The 19,639-nt window shown below is 37.6% G+C and overlaps 1 protein-coding gene across 1 annotated transcript in view; it reads left to right on the top strand.

Moving 5' to 3' along the window:
• The window catches only part of LOC107697702 (YTH domain-containing family protein 2-like), a 12,325-nt gene extending 5,479 nt beyond the window's left edge, over window positions 1-6,846 (top strand). Inside the window, exons 5-6 of the mRNA XM_016498501.1 lie at window positions 4,573-4,635; window positions 5,550-6,846. Coding sequence (XP_016353987.1) covers window positions 4,573-4,635; window positions 5,550-5,573 — 87 coding nt within the window. The 3' untranslated portion in view covers window positions 5,574-6,846. The remainder of the gene's footprint in view (window positions 1-4,572; window positions 4,636-5,549) is intronic.
• The last annotated feature ends 12,793 nt before the right edge of the window (window positions 6,847-19,639 follow it).

The raw sequence follows: 19,639 nt of genomic DNA, 5'->3' as shown, positions 1-19,639 counted from the left end.
TTTTTTTTTTTTTTTTCAGTTCTTCACAGTTCCTTCGCTGATGTCAGTTTTGAAATGTTAGGACCACTGTTGTTCAATATTTTGTCCTTTTGATGTTATTAATTTATTTATGCCCTTGGAATTGTTTACTTTGAGTTTATCCAATTCAAGAGCATAGTAAAATTTTCTGTCACATACCCATTTACATAAGGATATGATGAATAAAAACAATGTTGTTTGGAAAATGCAACCTTAAATGTTGCATATTGTTGCTACAGGTAATGGAAATGCAGATTTTGTGGTAGTATACATAAGTTGTTCTCCCATCATTTGCGGAGTCCCCTTAAAAGGGTAGTTCACATGACAATTGCATTTTCATCATTTACTCAGTCGTGTCGTTCCAAACCTATGTGAATTTCTGTTGAACAAAAATTTGTTATTTTTTGTTATTGTATTATTATTATTATTATTATTATTATTATTATTATTATTATTATTATTATTATTATTATTGTATGGGCAAAAATAGGTGAAACAATTCTTTAAAAAATATTTGGAAAGAATTTCTGTGGAAGGAAGTCACACAGGTTTGAAATGACATGAGTAAATTATAATTTTTTTTTTTTTGCTGTTGTTGTTGAGTGAACTATCCCTTTTACCTCTTGTTGTGGCGTTAATGGACTTTAAAAATGTAATTAGAATTAAAATCTCATTTTTCTCTCTCAGCTAAGTTGTTTATTTATTAGTAAGATAACATCTACAAATTTGAGTCCATATAACCTGTTTTTGGTTTGACCAGAATTACATACATGGGGTTAAAACCACCTTGAAAACTTCTACCACAGGTGTGCTGGAGGTTTTGTTTTACTGTTTATCACTGCAAGAGAACATCTGTGTTTGTTTTAAGGTTGTTGTTTTTTTTTTTTTGACATCAATTCTCAAGTTATTTGAGCAGCATTTTGATGTTGCATGTCCATATTTCAGATTTGACCAAACAAATCTGTTTTGTTTGAAACAAACCCCGCCCCCACAAGCCAAATAGTATGAAAAGATTTAAAATACCACATAAAAGGAGCATGCTTAAGTAATATATGGGTGTGATCACCTTTATTCTGCTTTTTTTTTTAATTTTTTTTTTAATATAATTTAGGGTTTTTATAGGGCCTTTCGCACCACTTTAGTTCCAGAACTAAATGTACAGTACTAAAGTACTGGGACGATTTTGCGCGAACTATTTCCCAGTACCATTTAAAGGGTTGCATTCGCACCGACAGTGTGTACTAAGAAGTGACGTAAGCCGGTCGACAGCGTCGTCATTTGTGCGCTGCGTTCAACAACAAAAAAACAACATTAACAACAGGAGGATGGAGGACGCTGTGATCGGAGCTGTGTTTTTGTTGTGTCTCGCGGGTTTCACAATAATGGACATGGAATGTCGACGTATACGTAAAGCGATTGAAAGAACGGAAAGGAGGACTAAGAATCTCCAATGACAACTGGCAGTGCTACATTTGCCTGCACTTCAGCGTCCGTCCATCTATCGCTGTTCTCCATACTTGCGAAATAAGTTGACACAATGTTTACAGTATGTTTACACGGCGTTTTAAATCATGGCAGGTGAGGGCGTTTTCATACGCGTTTGGCCAATCAATGTCTACTTGCGTCACGATTGGTACCAGTTGTGCTGTTTAGACCCTGCTCCGGAGTAGGGTTGTTCTTTTACTGAACTAAATTATTTTTATTTCTATAAAAAATCAAAACAACAGTGTGGGTCGGTGCCACGGTGGGCAAGTGACATAACCGGTGTTGCGGCTTAACACCAGTATCACCGTCAACACCGTCTATCGCGGCAAGCCTACTCCGGAGTAGGATCTAATTTGGTTGTCGAAAAAGGCAGTCCGGTACTAAAATCGCACCCAGTTCCGGCGGTGCGAAAACGCCAAAAAGTGGGTAGTTCCACAATTAGTTCTGGTACTATGAAAAGGTTCCCGCGGTGCGAAAGGCCCTTATGCTGTCTGTCTCTTTGCTGTGTCGGGGTCACATGATGTACAATGCACAATAAGCATATAAAGTGTACTCTAGGGCTGCACGATAAATCGCATGCAATTGTCATGCGCATCTCGTCAGTAAAGTCGGTTCTGTGATTAGTAGTAAATCTCCATCACATGCTTTCAGATGGAGCGGCATTTACTACACCGAGCCGTAGATCACTGACAAGCTACGCAATATCGCGTTCATTATCGCATGTGATTCGTCTGCGAACTGGCTTTACTGACGAGATGTGAATGACAATCGCATGCGATTTTATCGTGCAGCCCTAGTGTACTCGTTTAGTGTGGTGAACAGCATTTACAGAGTTGCCGGACAGCACATAATTATGTTGAATCAAATGAAAGCCCAGCCCAGATATCCACCGTTCTGCTTTGTATAGTGTCGACACCACTAATGGTTTTTCTGCCATGTGATTGTGTGGTGCTGTTGTAGCAGAACAAAGGTATTTTTAGAGAATTCATTTCTTTACCGTGGTTATGTGGACAACGTGAATTATGGCTGTAAAGCTCCAGAATAGAGTTCATATTACAGTTCTTTCTGTATATGTGGGCTGACATCACCAGTTTAGCGCACTGAATGTTTTTAGCAAGACAGTTCTTCTGTTTGAATAAGATGTAATTGCTTTGTGAAGTATTGTTTACTGAAATAATACTTCATAAAAAGAACACCTTGAAGTGAAATTGTTTAATTACATCTTTGTTTACTTTTATTGTCCTTCCTAACAAATGCTGGCACTGTGGTTTCCCCTCATGTCCCTACATTGAATACAGACTTGTTTAAGATTGGCTTGGAAAACCAGAATTTTCGTTGTTGTTGTTGTTTTTAGTGTGGAACAACTGTCAGAATAAGAGAGCACTGTTTCAGAGTTTGCACCCTTCAGTCTCCAGTAAATCTTAGAGTGGATGTAGGGCTGGGCGATATAGCTAAAAAATGTATCAACGATATAATGTTTCATATCGTTCGGTATTGATAATTATTGACACTTTTAATAGGCTAACCTTTTTTAAAAAGGAGCAATAGAAAAAAAACTTTAAATTTAACCACTGTTTTTTTAAACTAACCCATTTTATTGAGACAAACAACAAATATTTTTTTGTTTTAACAGTCAAACACAAAATAAAAATTAAACATATCTCCTTTCTAATGTTTTATATGCAGATTAATAAGTCTTACGGAAGCTTTTGGCTTGTTTCCCGAGGCCACAGGAGGGCGCAATGAGCAAAGTAATGCAGCGCATTAAATGCAATGAAATAACTTACCTGTCTACAAAAAAAGTGCATAACGTCTAAATTAACATATCTAAATCAAATATAATTTCGTAAATTGCATAAACGATTATGAACAAAACAGCATTATGTATGCATTGCTTAATACAAAGAGCCGAATCGCCCATCACACAGATTGCATTAAAAAAATTATTAGGACACCGTGAAAAGGAATAAATCTCCACAAATTCGCGACGTGTTTTCTAAATGTTTAAACTGTTTTAACTTTGTTTGAGACGCGAGTGCAGCAGTCATAGTTGTCCGTCTAAAAAATGTGCTGAATATGCGTTCTGTGTGAAAGTGATAGTGGTTTTAACCTAATCAAGATCTTCTACGCATTGAGCTACTATATTTCTCGAATATTTTGAATGAATAACGCAGCAACGGTGCATCTCGTGGGCTAGACTAACAAAGCATTAAAATGCAACAACGTCACTTACAACATCACCGCATCTCATGCACCGCTGATGACGTTCCCTGACGCACACCTAGTTTTGACTTTGCATGACTTTCTTTGCATCTCTTGCATGAGACGCGAGTGCAGCAGTCATATTTGTCCATCTAAAAAATGTGCTGAATTTGCGGTTGCGACAAGATCTTCTGTGCACTGAGCTACTATATTTCTCTAATATTTTGAACGAATATTGGAGCAGCGGCGTCTCGTGGGCTAGACTAACAAAGCATTAAAATGCAACAACGTCACTTACAACATCACCGCATCTCATGCACCGCTGATGACGTTCCCTGACGCACACCTAACATTCGATTGTACAATTTTTGCATTCAGATCCAAATGTTAATTTTCAAATTCGACTAATATTCATTTTTTTATTCACAATCTCCTCATCACAGGCAGGCACAGCACTCATTTCAGCATGTGCTTGTGTGTGCTGTCACTCATAGCACGTGCCTATATTGAGCGCTATATTGAAAAAATTTTCTATCTTTATCGATGGTGTACCGTCGATAAATACCTATACCGTTTTATCGCCCAGGCCTAAGTGGATGTCATTTGCAATTTTGATTTTATTAACATGTTGCGCAACTAGTTGTAATATGACTGGAGAAACCTAGAAAATAAAAATTTCCAGGCCAGAAAAAAATCAGGGAGTTTCTATAGTGGATATAGATGTCTGGATGTTCTGGTTATGCTTGTCTTGGAAAAATTTCATTACTTATTAATATACAAATATTGTCAGTCTCTGTAATTTGAATTTGAATAATGGTTGGTATTTCAAGAGCATTTGATTTAAAATGGTATTTCTCTTTTGGGCAGGTGGAGGTTCAGGGGAGTGACCCATACTCCAGTAACTCCAGTCGGAGCCACTACAGAATGCAGGTGATGCATCTTGCAGATTCAATCTTTGTTCATATCAACCTCCTCTATCTATCGACATGCTTGTAAATTAGAGTATCTGTCAGCTTGTAAATAATGGGTTTAATTTCTGTTAGTTTCAGCAGGCCCAGCCATTAGGCATGTTAAAACACCTTAAAGTTGACGAGACTTGTCAGTAGGCACATAAAAGATGTTGTTAAAACATTAAATCATTTAACAATATTATACATTTTCCTTACAAGGGTGTGGGTGTAATAGATACAGATAGATACAGATTTGAGATTTATTTTGAACTTCATTTGATTAATAACCTACTGGTCATGTAACCGAAGTATTCAACAGTTTGGGAACCGGAAGGTTTTTTTGTTTTTTTTTTCTTCATTGTTTTGAATGTAATTACTACTTTGAAAAACTTTTAAAAGTTTAAAAATTTAAAAGAATCCTGGGAAAATGATTACGGTTTCTTTAGAAATATTAAAACGCAGTTTTGTTTTCAACATTTTTTACAGTTTAAATGTTTCTTGAGCAGTAAATCTGCATATTTGAATGATTTCTGAAGAATTGTGTAACACTGAAAGCTGGAGTAGTCGCTGAAAATTCAGCTTTGCCATCATAGGAACACATTACATTTTAAAATGTATTATAATAGAAAATTTTATAAATTCTAGTAATATTTCACAATGCAGATTTACTGTATTTGATCAAATAAATGGAGATCAAGTAATTGTTACCTCCAACTTTTGAGGTGTACTTTAAAAAAAGGCATTGACTTCTAAGTAAAACTGTATTAATCATTGTTTATTTATTTTAGGGCTGCATGGATAAATCACATGGGATTTTCATGCGCATCTTGTCAGTAAAGCCAGTTCTGTGATTAGTGCTTTGTTTACAGTTGTTTTATTCTTTCTCTTTTCCAGGATCGCCAAGGACGTGTGAAGTAACAAGCACTGCTTTGGGCAAAAGACTGACAGGCCCTATTTCTCTCCCCAATCTTACAACCAGATATTTTCAGAAATTATTTTGGGGAAAGATTTAACCAAGGATTCAAAAAGAGGAAAAAAGAAACTAAATGAAGACTCTTCTTTGATTTCTGTTGACCTAAAAGACTTACTTCGAACTTGTAGTAAAAGAAATGACATGATTATTCATAGGACTACAACTTAATTCTATAGGATTCTAATAGTGAACCCAATACTTCTCACTTTTTGGGGGGGTCCCGTTTTTGTTCTGCTGCCTCTTTTTCTCCTAAATTTTTTTTTTTTTTTTTTTTAGAAAAAAAAACATCTGCTTTTACAGTCCAAGCACATGGCTTTGCTTCTCTCTTACTACAATATTGATTTTTTTCTTTTAAATCATTGGGTTCTAGTGCCCCGGATCCTGTATAGGCAGTTTCCCCCCCTCATTTCTCTGTTAACCCCCCACCTTCTCTTTATTGGAGCTGAAAACATCCAGTCAGGACGTGAAATAATCGTCGCCATCTCAGTGGATGTTCCATTGTTGGTTAATTGGCCACTAGTCAGTACAAGTCTCGTTACCTTCTGAGGGGGGAAAAAAAAAAGTTTACCAAGTTTCAACCAAGATTATAAAATGGAAAAGAAATGTAATTCAAAAAAATCTAATGAATGTTCAGGAATGTCCTGAGTTTTTTCTGTTCCTGTTTTGTTTTGTTTTTTATTGTGTTGGTAATAGAGGGTGTTTTGCAGGGGACGATAAACGGAGAAGCCGATTTGTTGAGTTAAGGCTTTTGCTCATTGGATCAGTTTTATAGTGTACAAAAGGGGGCTGTGTTTGAGAGTTGTCAGCTTATTTTCCATTTACTTTTTCTTCTGCAAGTTAAAGAAAAATTGTTGCTATGGGCTGCTCTCCTCCCGTCATTTTTCTTTTTTTCGTTCTCGTCTTTCTCTTCCGTTTCTTACGTCTGCATTGAGGTGGGCCTTGCACCCTCTCTTTCTCATAATCAGTTCATTAAAAATAAATGTGGTATACTCGGCAGAACTTGTGTGTTGCATTTTCCCCTTGTTTGACTAAATACTTCGTCATGCACTAACCTGTGTCCCAAACTGCCTGGTCCCCCTCCACCCAGCACCCACACTCCTCTCCTACACTAGCTGCCTGCACACTTCACCCCTTCTACTTTGTTCATGTCGGTGCATTAAAACGACTCCTGCAAAACTGCTGGCATTTAGCAGTGTCAGAATAAAGATGCTGCACAAAGCTTCAAGTGTGTTTGCTTTCTGAAGAAGTGAATTCACAGTATAACCAACAATTTGGTTGGTCTGTTCTTATTGGTACTTTTGAGGGTTTGTTTTACCTGTATCCATGGTTGTGTTTAATTGTCGCTAACACAATATGACGTTCTTGTGAGGAAGCCATCTTGAGTGTTAATCCACCTTAATGGTGAATCAGTAGTTGGGTTAAGTACTTATTTCAATTAAATCATTAATTACCCCATGAAACTTAATGTTTGAGTCAGGTCAAAGAAAAAAATGCTATGGCCTCTGGAGATGTGACTTCTCACAAACCGAAATTAGCTTTCTGTTTCTCTGGATTGACCAGCTTTTCTTACAGTGAGTCACCTTGGTCTTACATGAAACGGTTTTATTATTTAAAACGCTGAAATTAGAAATTATGTTTGAGTGATCGTGTTTTGTTTTTTTTGTTTTTTTTATGTGCGATATTGATTTTCTTGTTTACTTCTCAGAAGCACTTACTTAATCAGCCTCTTGGTGGCGCTGTTTCCACAGCTATCCTGATTGTGGATACAAGGTTTTGCCTTGAGGTGTGTGTAAACAATGCTTGTATGTGTTAGGAAATCGCCACAATTCCTGCATAATCATCGTTTGAAAATATAGTAACTTTACATTTATCAAAGTTGCATGTCAGTATCCTAAAATTACAACGGGCTGCCTTCAATACTCTTCGACAGAAGGACAGTTTTAATCCTAAAATGGCGGCACTATGTTGATATGAACATGTTTGTTCAACAGGGGGTGATAAAACTTCATTTTTTCGCCTCCCAAAACTGATGTAAAAACGACCCGTTTGATTGAATGAAAAGAATAAGAACTCATTGATGAAACTGATTGATTTAATTAGATTTTTTAAAAACGATGTACTTTTTTATTCCGTTAATTTGTGACTGTTTAGCAACAAAAGATAAATCCAAATTAAGTTACATAGCTATAACCCTTTAAAGGCTTAGCTCACTCAAAAAAGAAAATCGTCTTCATTTTCCCACCCTTGTGTCATTCCGAAACTGTATGACGTTCTTCTGTGAAACAAAAATATATATTTTGAGAAATGTCCCACACTCTATTTTTTATTCCACAGAAGAAAGAAAGTCATACAGTTTTGGAATGACACAAGGGTGAGTAAATGAAGATAGTTTTCTTTTGGCTGAACAACCTTTTAAAAATCCTCTTTTAAAACAATTGGCAATATATTCACTTGCTCAGAACAGATATGTGGGTTTAATCTTACATGGTGTGGTAAAAAAAGAGGCAAAATATTTGTTTTTAGTATTTTTTTTTTTACCTCAAAGAGTCACAAAGAATATCGCGGTGGCCTACACACTAATAACAGAATCAAACATGGCTCACACAGTGAAGATTTTGTGACCACCCTTGTTTATTTCAGTGTGCACAACATTAAGCCTTTCACTTTATTTTATGAGGTAAAATGAACAGAGTATATGCAATTTTACATTTTACTATTCAACGGTTTTGAGCTTGGGTAATTTGTCAGGACACTGTTTCAATGAGGTCACAGCCATCAATCAATTAAACCTTTTAATTGATGACAGTGTAGCAGAGCTCTGCCTCCTTAAGTGCTAAGACCAAGTGTTTACAAGACGCCTTGTGTTCCTGAATCAGTTCTTGTTTGATGTGTGTATGGCCATAGTGTGTGTGTATTTGTCTATTTTAGAGCATAAGAGATATTAACCTGTCAATATGGGTGTGTGTGTGTTGTTGATATTGAGGGTGTTTTTTACGTATGAGGGGGAAATAAGATGCAGCACATGGCTCAACCTCCCGTCTGTCTATATATCATGCCGCCTGAGGGGCCCTTCTCTGACCTCGGCCTCTCTCTCCCCAGGGACCCCAAAACCTCTCGAGATCCCTAGACAACATGAAGGTGGGGAGGGGAACGGCACGTGTCTCTGAGACCGTTGATGCGGTGTGCGTTTAAGACAGATGTAGTCTAGTCTGTCCATGTGTCTACTGTCATTCTTCTCTGAAAATAGAGCAAACCAAATAGTGCACATGCCTGCTGATGTTATGATTTACTTTTTTGCTGTTAAAACTGTAGGGTGCTTTAAAAGAAAACCAGATCCTCATAAAATTGCTTGGGGAAATTCTTATTAAACCATTCCACTTTAGCATGAAAAAGACTCATATATAGGTTTATCTTGCCTACTTTAAATCAAGCGCTATAACAAGTGCAGGCCACAGGGAAGTCTGCAGCGATTTTCAGGCTTTTAGATCATATCCCTGTGGCCACTGATATCAGACTGCAGCTGAATAACAAAGATGCAGGCCTGAACACAATCAATAGCAATAGATGTTGTGAATTTCCGATTTAGGTTGTTCTTGTACCCCAGACAGTATTATCGCTTTTTATCCTGCTGCCGTTGCTGTCCGGATTGTGTGCTGGGTGAGGGGCTCCGTTTATCAGCGTGTTGACAGTCGAGCAGCCGCGTGCGTTCAGCGTATTTTTGCCATTAGTAACGCCTGGCCATGTCTGCAAAAGATACAATTTACATAAAATCATTTCTGTACTACACCGAGGGACCGATTTATTTTAAACGAATATGTATATATGGAGGTAGAAAGAAAATATGAAAGGGTCCATTTAAATGTCCTTTCAATTGCATAAAATGTGTTTAACACAAGTTAAAAATAAAACCGATAAACAGCACGAATTTAATAAAAGAAAAAAAGAAATACAATCTGAATTTAGGCTAATTTATTATGTAGCCTACTTATGCAAAATCTTGCGCATTTAATGATGTCTAATTTTCTAGATTTAAATGATCCATCTCTTTATAAGCATTGGCTATTTGTATATTTATTTATATAACAAAGAAATCATCCAAATTAATTTTATTCAAAGCGTTCATTAATTGTAATTTGCTCTTAATTTTTTTAATTATGTTAAGATGTTTTCCATTTGCTAAACCTTACGCATATTTGTCATATCTGTGGGGGTTTTTTTCTCTGTAGAAGATTTTGAAAGACTATAACCCTAAATAAAAATTAAAAAATTTTAAAAAACACCAAAAAATCTTTACAAAATAAATTCACATTATTTGTTAATATGTTTTTCCAGAGACAGAATAATAGACACACTGAAATTTTAGGCTATTTGTTGAAACGGTTTAATTCAAATGCTTCTCATTTTATAATAATCCATTATTCTTTTATACAAAATAAAATTATTTTACGTCTAATTTATTTTACTTATTCGTGATTGTTATGGGTTTGGGGAATGCAAGAGTGTAACACGTACAAGGTAACGTTCTTCTCAATCACACTGCAATTTTAAAATATTTTTTAATCATGCAAAAATGCTATGCTGTTGTGCAAAATTGTCCTTCGTAGCCTAGTCGTTCTCGATTTGAAGTCGTCATAAGGACAAATGTGGAAAAGTGTGGACAAGTGTGGAAAAAATAAATACGTCTCAAAGGTTTGTAAATTGCACGACCAAAAATACCCTGTGTAAATGTATATAAGCTTAAAATGCAACACCAGCAACGTCATATGCAGTCTGAATGACTGTCAGAGTGATTAATATGTGCTTTTATTGTCTTCACAGTTGTGTGTTCCGTCAATGGAAATCTAGCCTGAGGGGCAGCGCCTCATCCTAGACCCTGTTTGCCTTTCTTTTGTGAGTAAAATTCATCATTAGTCATAAATAAATACATAAACTTTGACCCCTCTAAACATCTGCGCCACGTGCCTAGAGCAGATAGGTGATTTATTACTGCCAGATTGAAGGAACATGATTTGAATGGCAGGAGCATGACATTGGGCCTTATGTGTTGGTGTTTGTGCTGTTCTCCTGTTTAAAATGGGCAGTAGCAGGTTGTAACAAACCTTAATAATACCCTAGTTAAGATTTTCTTAACTTAAGTGGTTTGTTGCAACGGGCCCCTGATCTTACTCTGAATTCACTGCGTCACAGGTTTGGGCAATGCTGTCAGAAATGACAGAATTGTGAAATATTATAGTATTTAAAAAAAAAATCTGCACAAATTTTATGGGTCCTATTTAAAGCCCTTAATCCCGTACTCACTACACTGCGTTTGCATATTACACTCCATTGCTTGTAATGATGGCTTGTGTTGTGAAATGTAGGTCATAACGCAACCTTTGCATTTTTCGCCTCCGAGCTTTTTGCAGAGCATTGCTACTAAATATAATCTCATGGTTTGGGAGAGATACAGCCATGCCTTTCGTAAATCATTATATGCATATTAGGCCCATGTTCATATATTTTTGTTTAATGTAATGAATATCTGATGGTCTACTTAAGTGTTTGCCATGTATAAAGGGATTAGCTGGTTGCATGATATCAGGTAGGGGTTGGTTGTGTGATGGTGCAGTGTATTATTTTATTGTGCACATATGATGTCTAGTATGAAACCATAGTGACCGTACTAAACATGACTTTGTCCTGTCGATCGGTCGCTCAGGTGAGTGCTGCTGTTGGCTTCTCTCTTGGCATTCACCGCGTGCCTTAATTGTATTGAAATTAAATCAAGGTCCACTGTGAACACAAAGAGCAAAAACCCAAGTTTCCGAATGTCGTCCACTTTGTCTTTTCCTACAAACTCTCTCCGTTCCTCTTCATCCCTGCAGCCTGGTCTGTTCTCACGGCTAACGGTTCAATCGTGCGCTTCAGTTTCTCTGCCGGTTCTGTATTTGGTCCCTATGCAGTCTGCACATCGTGTTCTTGTCCTTCAGTACAATACCACGTTTCCGTACTCATCTAAAATCCCTTTCTTCTCACCTGTCCTCCTCCTTCTGCATCTGATGTGGGCTTCGCTGGTGTTAGTGCAGTCCAACCAAGAAGTCCTAATCTTGCACAATCTCACACACACACACACACACTCACGGACACTTACAAACGCACTATCGCACATCTTTCCGAGGATTCTCCCTGTGCCTGCAGGATTTAAATCGAATAATTCCCCTCTTCGATCGGCCTAGATGTGTGTTAAGGACAAAACATACATGACAATGCAACACAGTGTTTCTCATGGTCATATTTTACACACATATACACAAAAAGATCCCTTTCAAAAACATTCAGACCTCCACAATTCTAGCTGTACTCTGTACCGAATACATGTCCTGAGAAATTACAAGAGAGAGAGAGGAGATAGAGAGATAAAGAGGATCTACCTTTTGTTGTACCCATTCTGCAAGAAGCATTGGCACCTGCCTTCTGTTTCATTCCAGCAGACCTTTTCCCTCTCTCGGCAAACAAAGAGGACCAGCAAAGCTGTGCGTGAGGGATGAGCGAAGATGCAAAGCTATGCACTGCTCTCCCCCTCGTCCATTCAGCACGTCTACCGCCATGATGAGACGGCTGCCAGCATCACAATGTAAAGCTAGCGCTTCCCTATGACAGTCTGTTCTCTCCCTCTCTCCCCCCACCTCTCTCTCTGTCTTTTATTTCTCTCACTCTCTCTCAGCATACGCACACCTATACGGCAAGTAAAAACAAGTACGGTTAAAATCACATCACATAAAATGAGTTGAAGCTGACGATGACAGTTGAAATAAATGCATACGTTACAGAGAACATGTACATGTATTTAGGAAAATAATAATAATAATATTCCAAAACACATTAGTTACAGCCACAAGCATCAGATCACATACAACAATTACCCAGAAGCACGAAGCACTGTCTATTTCTTCAAAACTACTGACATTAAGCAGCAAATTATCTTTAGCTTCGTTCTTTTTTCCTCGCATTCTCGCTCTAGTGGAGAAAACAGAAGCGTATATCCCGGTTTTTCCCCGTTCTCTTAGTTCCGTCAGTTCTCGCTATTCTCCATCCAAGGGTGAACAGGGGGTCCTGCCGAAGCTATCTACCCCAGCTGAGGCTCCTTTTCCTGGGGGCTGGAGAGTGGGATTGCAAGGGGACATGTTCTGGGGATGGGGTGAAGGGGGTTTAGGGGAGAGGTAGGCAGGTAGGAAGGTTTTCACGCATGCAGGAAGGGAAAAACAGGTGCTGGGATGCTGCAGCCTCTTAAAAACCAAAACAACAACAACAACAACAAAAAGAGGAGTATTCTCCCCTGTGAGAAAATCATCCTGAGAAAATCCAGCAGTGCGCGTCACTAAAAAAACAAAAAACAAAAGCTGAGAATGCGCATATACATATATAAACGCTGGCAGGGATTACACACGCAGGGGGTTGACTGAGCAGGGGAGGGGAGACCCTCTCTGACCAAGATGTATACACACACACACACACACACAGTAAATTGCACATAAATGCAGGAAGAAAGTGTGCAGCATCACGTTTACCTAGAAATACACTGATATCACATAAATGGCTGCTATATTTGGAAATAAGGTAAACACACACTCATAAACTGAATGCAGCTGAGCACGCATCTAGACGTTGAGGGTTAATGTATGGTAATACATACTGACTGCTAGGGGGTGGCGGGGTGACACAGTTGACCTTTGACCCTGAACCACTCCATCTTTTCAGGGTGATCAGCTGATTGCAAAAGGGGGGCCTTGGGGAGGCAACCCAATATGCTCCTCTGACACGCACGCACACGCTGAGACGATACATCATGCATGATATAACACGAGCTGCTACTTCACTAATGCGTAATATCACTGTGAATCAGCGGGACGGGAGCTTCAAATGCAAAAGAAATTTTCATTTTAAATAATTTTTTCTTCGTTCGTCTGCATCACACTTGATGGTGTTAAATCTGGAAGCGTTTCAAAGCGTGAAACCCCAGTGAACTAGCTGTACAGAAGAGATCAATACTGTTTAGTCTTGGATTTTGAACAGCGTTTGAACTATATCTGACATTTAAATCAATTCTATGCTTCAGCATTTTCTGCTGCGGAGGACTGGAAGAACATTCTGTTCTTTGAAAAAATAGAATTTTAAAATTTTATGCAAAGTATGCATGGCTATATAATAAACATTTTGACTTTTTCATGAATAGAAATAATGTGTGTTAATGTCATTAAAATATTTAATATATATGGAGTATTATAATTATTTTAAATATATTCATATAAATGTATGCATTTTTTATAATTATAAATTAATTAAGCACCACCACACAATAATATTTTTTAATGGAGCTAAAACGTAAAAGGGAATATTGTGGGCGAGTAAACATCTACAACTGTCTTTAAAACTGCGTGTTTGTGTGTAGCACGCTGAAAATGTCTCCTTGCTCTATTTATGTCTTTGTCAATGTGTGTACAGTATATTCCTGCATGAGATCATTATTGTATATTTTTGCATTTTATGTGCGTGTATGCCCCAGGCAAATCAAACAGAAATGAAGTGTATGTAAATGGAAGAGATTAGGGCCAGTGTGTGTGTGTGTTTGTCTGTGTGTGTCAGCACTAGCATATCCTGCATTCCTCCTAGCAATAGCGTCCTCTGAGTGCACTATTTTATGTGCGTGTATGCCCCAGGCAAATCAAACAGAAATGAAGTGTATGTAAATGGAAGAGATTAGGGCCAGTGTGTGTGTGTTTGTCTGTGTGTGTCAGCACTAGCATAGCCTGCATTCCTCCTAGCAATAGCGTCCTCTGAGTGCACTTTAATCTGTAATCTGACAGATTAGCAAATAGGAGCGTTTGAGCAGGATTATCGCCTCATTACAAATGACGAGCATCCCAGGACCTGCTCCTTGTGTGTGTGTGTGTGTGTGTGTGTGTGTGTGTGTGTTGGCATATTCTGTATGAATTATGTCTGTGTGGTTGCGTGCTTTTGTGTGGTAAGAGCTTAATTTAAATACACTTCCATGATAGTGTGGGTGTTTCTTTAAAAGTGACTGCACATTCATTGCGTTTTGTTCACATTTGAAATGGTTAAACAAACACTACAGTTTTTCTGAACAGAATTCATCACATTTAAAAAATATATTTTTAAATATTTTTTCTGTCCTATATGTAAAAAGGACCCATTTTCAGGCTTCATTTATTTTTTCAAGATTCATTTTTTTCAATCCCAGAGTTCATATCTTGTATGTCAGCATCAGATTAAAATTTCCATCAAAAAATAAATAAACAGAAACAAAGCAGCCAGATGTTCTGTTGAAGCGGTCGGTCTTTGCGCTGCATCATTTTAAAGAGGTCACATAACAGATGGGTAGCGAAAACGTCCTCACTGACGAGCCGAAATGGGACATTTACAAGATTACAAAGACTAAAGCTAAATGAGTTTAAAACCTAAACCTGTAGTATTTAAGGGTGAAAGATCATTATTTTAAACTAATGCAAGCCACAGCATACAAGTGGGAAAAAGCAGAGCGGTGCACAGTTGAACGTTAAGATGTTTGTTGTGTTTTTTGTGCTTTTGTGTCCTCCTGCTTTAAAGGTATATGGGTATAATGAGTTGGCCATTATATGTGTGTCTCAGGAGTGTGTGTTTGCCTATGGGCTATGCACAGATGTGTATGTGAGCGAGCACTGATGCGTGTGTGTCTGTGCAGAATGCTTGGTAGGTCGTTTGGTAAATCCGGCAGCATGTGCTATTGTGTTCGCCACTGCACTAACATGCATGCACACATATATAAAAGCATGAAATGTACAGACAAATGCAACAAAAAATACAATTTGTTGTTAAATCAACACATTAAAGGGATAGTTCACCTGAAAATGAAAATCTTGCTGCCATTTATTCACCCTTATGTTGTTTCAAACCTGTATGCCTTTCATTCTTCTTTGGAACACAAAAGAAGATATTTTAAAGATTGTTGCAACTGTTTTTCAAAAGGCATTTTTCAAAATATCTGCAAACATAAGAACAGTTTGTTGTTAAATCAACAAAATCAACTGGCATCATTTATTCACCATCATGTTATTCCAAACATGTATGACATTCGTTCTTCTGCAAACCACAAAAGAAGATATTTTGAAGAATGTAGCAACTGTTTTTCGAAAGGCATTTTTCAAAATATCTGCAACAAAAATACAATTTGTTGTTAACAATTTAATGGGATAGTTCAGCTAAGAACTTAAAATTCTGTCACAATTTATTAACCCTCATTTTGTTCCAACCCAGTATGACTTTTGTTCTTCTGTGGAGCACAAAAGAAAATATTTTGAAAGAAACTGTTTTTCAAAAGGCATTTGTTTTTTTTAAATATCTGCAACAAAAAGCACAGTTTGTTGGTAAATCAACACATTTAAAGGGAGAGTTCACCTTCACGTTGTTCCAAACCTATATGGCATTATAACCTATTTATAACCTATAAGATATTTTTAAAAGTCATTTTATAAAAGCTCGTTCTTTATGTTCCTCAGAAGAAAAAAGTCATATCTTTTTGCATTGACAGGATGGTCACAGAATTTTTATTTTTGGGTGTACTGTGCCTTTAATACAATAGCTAGTATATCACAGTCAGATGATGCTCAGTTATTTCCTCTAATCATATCTGTAAAATATGATCCTGCTGGGTGAAAAAGGGACAGCACTGCAGCTTTAATTTGTCATACATGTATTTAGCACTAAAGCTCATACTAGAATAGAGGATGTGATGCTAGTTATGGCAGTGCGCAGTGCAGTCTCCAGTGTGCAGCTGAAAGCATGAGCGCTTCATTGTTGATGGATCGATGCCCTGCTCTCCCCCTGGGTCACTGGTGTCCTCCAGTGCCCTTAATATTAGTGGCAATTTCATTAGCTCTGACCACATCACTCTGATAGAGAGGGTGGCGGGGGTTTTGGGTTTGCTGATTAAGTAGAAGTGCAGAATTGTTGTTTTTTCATTGAAATGACATCTAATGGTGTCCCATTTTACATTTCTTTCATACCTCAGATGATTATTCATTCTCTTTGTAGTCGAAGATCTGGAATACTGCATTTGGAATGGGATCTAGCATCTTCGGATGCTTCTTGAAATAATGATGCTCCTAGACCCTACAACATGACTAATTCCAAAAAAAGGATGGGAACTTCTCTTTCTATCTCTGTTTCTCTCTCCCTCCCTTTTTTCTCAGTACACCCCAATAGTCAGCCCAGCAACAGCACACAGAAGCTCCCAAAAGCAACCCCCCTCTCGCCGCCTCTGCATCCAGTGACCCAGTTTCCACCCCCTCTCTAAAACAAATCACTCCATGACCCACTTCTTCGTTTCGCACCACTTTAGCGTGCGCATGTGCTTCGCAAAATTATGCATCTGTCTTCACTGAGGTTCAGAGGCATTTCATCTGTGCTACACCCCAATAGTCAGCCCAGCAACAGCACACAGAAGCTCCCAAAAGCAACCCCCCTCTCGCCGCCTCTGCATCCAGTGACCCAGTTTCCACCCCCTCTCTAAAACAAATCACTCCATGACCCACTTCTTCGTTTCGCACCACTTTAGCGTGCGCATGTGCTTCGCAAAATTATGCATCTGTCTTCACTCTGAGGTTCTGAGGCATTTCATCTGTGCGTTTGGTTATGGAAAAATACTGCTGGCAGTATAAAATCCCCCACATTAATAATAAACGCACAGAGAACTGGATATTTTTCTGCTTTCTGTATGTAACATCAGTATGTCTGATTATGTTAAGACAGTCTTTCAAGGTCAGCGTTGCCTCATGACCATCTATAAACAGGATTTTTGCAATCACAATTATTTTAATCTTCCGCTTTTTTGTGGTTCGTCGTCGGATAAGTGCGTGATTTGTAATTAAAGTATGCCGTCAACGGCTGAATTCTTTTCTGATTAATGTATGTGATAATGCTCGTACTGCTTATAATAAGAACATGTCAGTGAAACTGTCAGAGGCGGCAACAGGAAGGCAAATCAATTTTGCGGCCTATTTAAGCAGAGAGACGAATGGTAATTTTTAATAATCAGCTACGATCAGACGGTAGGTCACACATACAAACAAACTCAGTTTATAAGGATTATTAGGTAAGCATTTGTAATATTTAATCGCAGCGCTTTTCTGTAAGGGCAGATGCAGATGTCAGACTCTTGAGTGGAGTTGATTCAGGTTTCATTTAAATGAGCAGTGGGCCACGGTCATCTTTACAAATTTTGACTCAAAGGTGCATCAATTGGGAAAACGTGCATCGTTAATTAATGCAGTGACGTGAGTGTGTGTGCACTGCAGTAAATGAAAGGCAGTGGGTCAGATTGACCCTGAAATAATGACTGCTGACAGGATACACATAACAGCAATTAATTTTCCTTAGTTAAATTCCACCAACCCATCTCTCTTTCTTTTTATTCTGATTTCTTTGGTATGTCAGAAACAAAATATAAATTTACTGTACATCTGTCAGTAGAGATGCAGCCATATTTACTATTTACGCCTTAAATATCAATATTTCATTTTATTAGCTAAATTCAAGCTGTTATTATCCCCATATTTACCCCAGACTAGTAATATTTTACCCCAGTTGTAAATCTTAAAAAAAAAAAAAAGACTCTTTACTGGAATTGTCTGTGCATGGATCCTAATTTCAATGCATTCCTATTATAGTTTCAGACAATCAGCTGCAGTTGGATTCTGCGATTGAGGGGTGTGATTTATTTATTTTGCTTTTTATCAATAAACTATATTCATAAAAATTAATATTTATTTAATATTTAATAAAATTATTAATAAACATTGTAATATTTATATCACATTTGGACAATTATAATTATAAAATACACACATTTTAACACGTTATATAATGTAAAATGTATTATAAACAAGTTTAATAGTTTCCACAAACATATGTCACCCTGGACCACAAAACCAGTCTTAAGTCATTTAAAGAAATTTGGAGATATCATAATAATTATCATACATTCCTTTACAGTAAATTGCATATGTGACCCTGGACCACAAAACCAGTCATAAGTAGCACCAGGTATATTTGTGGCAATTGCCAAAAAAAACATAGTATGGGTCAAAATTATAGATTTTTCTTTAATGCCAAAAATCATTAGAATATTAAGTAAAGATGTAACACTGTGTTGATGTAACACAGTAGATCATATAAAAACTAAAAATGCTATTGTGCATTTGGCTATATTATTTTATAAATATTGTTTATGCATTTCATGCCATCCTCACAGTACTTCCTGTTTTTTCATTGTAAATCTTGCTCACAGTGAAAGCCCTATAGGAGACATTAAAAGCCTGCAGCCACAGATTTCTGCACAAGAGCGGGGAGGAAAAGGATGACTATGAGGGGGAGGGAGGGAGGCCAGTGGCACGTGTCCAGATTAAATGTAATCCCAGCACAGGATGCCAAACAAGGCTTCAGGTAAGAGAGGAGCTCCAAAGGGACGAGAAATTGGAGGGGGTGGGAGGAAAGACAGGTGGCCAGGAAGACAAGAGAAGAAGGAGAGTGAGAAGGTTTGCGTGTATTTGCCCTACAATATAATGATGCCCATTGGAATGGGACTAAAGGGTGGATTCAAATGTATAATTGTTATTGCAGGTGACTGAGGAAGTATATGATTATGTGTATATGTAATATGTAATATGTATTTACATTCTAAAGATTTATTTTTGGTGTTTTTGCCTTTATTATGATAGGACAGTTTAGAGCTGACAGAAAGCGAAGTGGGAGGGGGCGGGCAGGATCGGGAAAGGTCCACAAGCCGGGGTTCGAACTTGGGATGCCCGTAGTGCAAATGACGCTGTATGTTGGCATGCTGCCCACAAGGCTATAATATATAAGGATATAAGGGTAAGATTTTTTAGTATTTTGAAAAAAGTTTATTATGCTCACCAAGGCTACATTTTGTATTGTGAAATATTATTAAATTAAAAAAAATAAACGTTTCTACTTTTTG

Source organism: Sinocyclocheilus anshuiensis, unplaced genomic scaffold (assembly GCF_001515605.1).
Source record: "Sinocyclocheilus anshuiensis isolate Anshui unplaced genomic scaffold, SAMN03320099.WGS_v1.1 scaffold446, whole genome shotgun sequence".
NCBI lineage: Eukaryota > Metazoa > Chordata > Actinopteri > Cypriniformes > Cyprinidae > Sinocyclocheilus > Sinocyclocheilus anshuiensis.
Note: the sequence above shows the minus strand (reverse complement) of the source record. Positions and strands in the feature narration are given on the sequence as shown.